At 41.6% G+C, this 1,512-nt stretch overlaps 1 protein-coding gene across 1 annotated transcript in view; it reads right to left on the bottom strand.

Moving 5' to 3' along the window:
- The window catches only part of itgb1 (integrin subunit beta 1), a 45,611-nt gene that overhangs the window by 2,168 nt on the left and 41,931 nt on the right, over nucleotides 1–1,512 (bottom strand). Inside the window, exon 14 of the mRNA XM_015383696.1 lies at nucleotides 617–849. Within this exon, the coding sequence (XP_015239182.1) occupies nucleotides 617–849 (233 nt within the window). The remainder of the gene's footprint in view (nucleotides 1–616; nucleotides 850–1,512) is intronic.

Raw genomic sequence — 1,512 nt, 5'->3', positions numbered from 1 at the left:
TGGAGGACATAGGGACCCATTTTTCTTCATTCTATCACTTTTACTATCCCATTCTGCAGTATTTGTTAGATCAATCTCTAACATTCTGCTCTCTCAGCTTTTTCTCATAGTAGCTTCATCTCTTTCATCTCTTTGACATTAAAATGGCTCAGAGCTTCTCTGTATAACCGTTTCTTTCCCAGGCAGAGCTTGTTCAGTTTTACCTTTTCTAATGTGGAAACTATAGATCAGTGCTTCTGTTCTTTTTGTATGTCTGCTTCCATCTCCTTGGCCCCTTGGCTGTTCACTCAGAACCTGGTTCTGCTGAAGGTTTCTACCCGTTAAAAAGGAGCTTTTCCTCTCCACTCTTGCTGCATGCATGCTCAGAGTGAGGGATTACTGAAGAGTCAACGACACAACGCAAGCCAATATCACTACATCCAGGAGGTGTTTGTCCTTTAAAGTTGTCAACTCGATGCAGCTTGTTTTCATCATACAGAAACTTTTTACCAATCTAACTGTATGATCTGATTGAATTGTCTTCATAAAAGGCTTTGAGATGGCATGTGCTGTTTATTAGTGTTATATAAATAAACTAAATTATCTGCATTAAATGAAAGCAGCTGGTCCAACCTACCAGGCTTTTCCACGACATGGACCTCCTTGATGTCGTCCCTGACAGCGAGGGTGAAGTAGAACCAGCAGTCATTCTCGTCCCTCTCCTTGCAGAAGGTGAGTGGGAAGGACTGGTCATTAGGCTGAGGTAGGTTGTCCCTCTCTGGCACCTTTTTGAGGAGGATCTTCTTGCAGTCCTCACTACAGGTGTCCTTCTTCTCACCACTTTGAAAGGTTAGGCACTGCACACAATCCCTGGGTAGAGACACAGAGCACAGCGCAGCATTTCTAGAGCTGTAATGGAAAGCTTAGGCTTGGCCTCTGAAACTCTGGGACTGAAAACAAAGTCTTAGCAAAGGTGCTAGCAATTGATTATATCACCGTTCCAACCTCCACAACATTTCTGGCTGACCGAGACCCTCATTGTTCAGATGTTAAACATTTTGTGCTTTTATTGAATGAATTATCCTCTATACAAAGTATACACAAGAGGAAAAAACAAAAAAAACATCGTAATCATCATACACCCTATTTTCAAGGCTTTCTTCTATGAATTTCTTTTATTCAGTAAGAATCAAATTTCTTTTTTTGGCCCATATGCGACCTGGATATGATCTTTACTTGGCTATGTGGTCCTGAACCCGATACGAATCTGATCTTTTCAAATGCGACCTTGAGTGTGAAAGGCCAGGTCGTGTTCAGCCGACCTGAACACCATTGATACCCGACAAAGGTCACTATTCTGCGGCAAGAAAAACAACAACCATGATGAATGATAATGCTGAGAGCAGTATTAAAGGAGAAGTTCGGTTTTTTACACTTTAAGCCCATTTTCTGTAGTGTCCAGGATGAAATCGAATGAAGGACACCAAATTTTGACAATTGCTCCTGTCTCTGCTTTTTGGCTCATTTAGAATC

This window comes from Cyprinodon variegatus, unplaced genomic scaffold (genome assembly GCF_000732505.1).
Source record: "Cyprinodon variegatus isolate N-32 unplaced genomic scaffold, C_variegatus-1.0 Scaffold292, whole genome shotgun sequence".
Classification (NCBI taxonomy): domain Eukaryota; kingdom Metazoa; phylum Chordata; class Actinopteri; order Cyprinodontiformes; family Cyprinodontidae; genus Cyprinodon; species Cyprinodon variegatus.
This window is presented reverse-complemented; position numbering and strand designations above follow the sequence as displayed.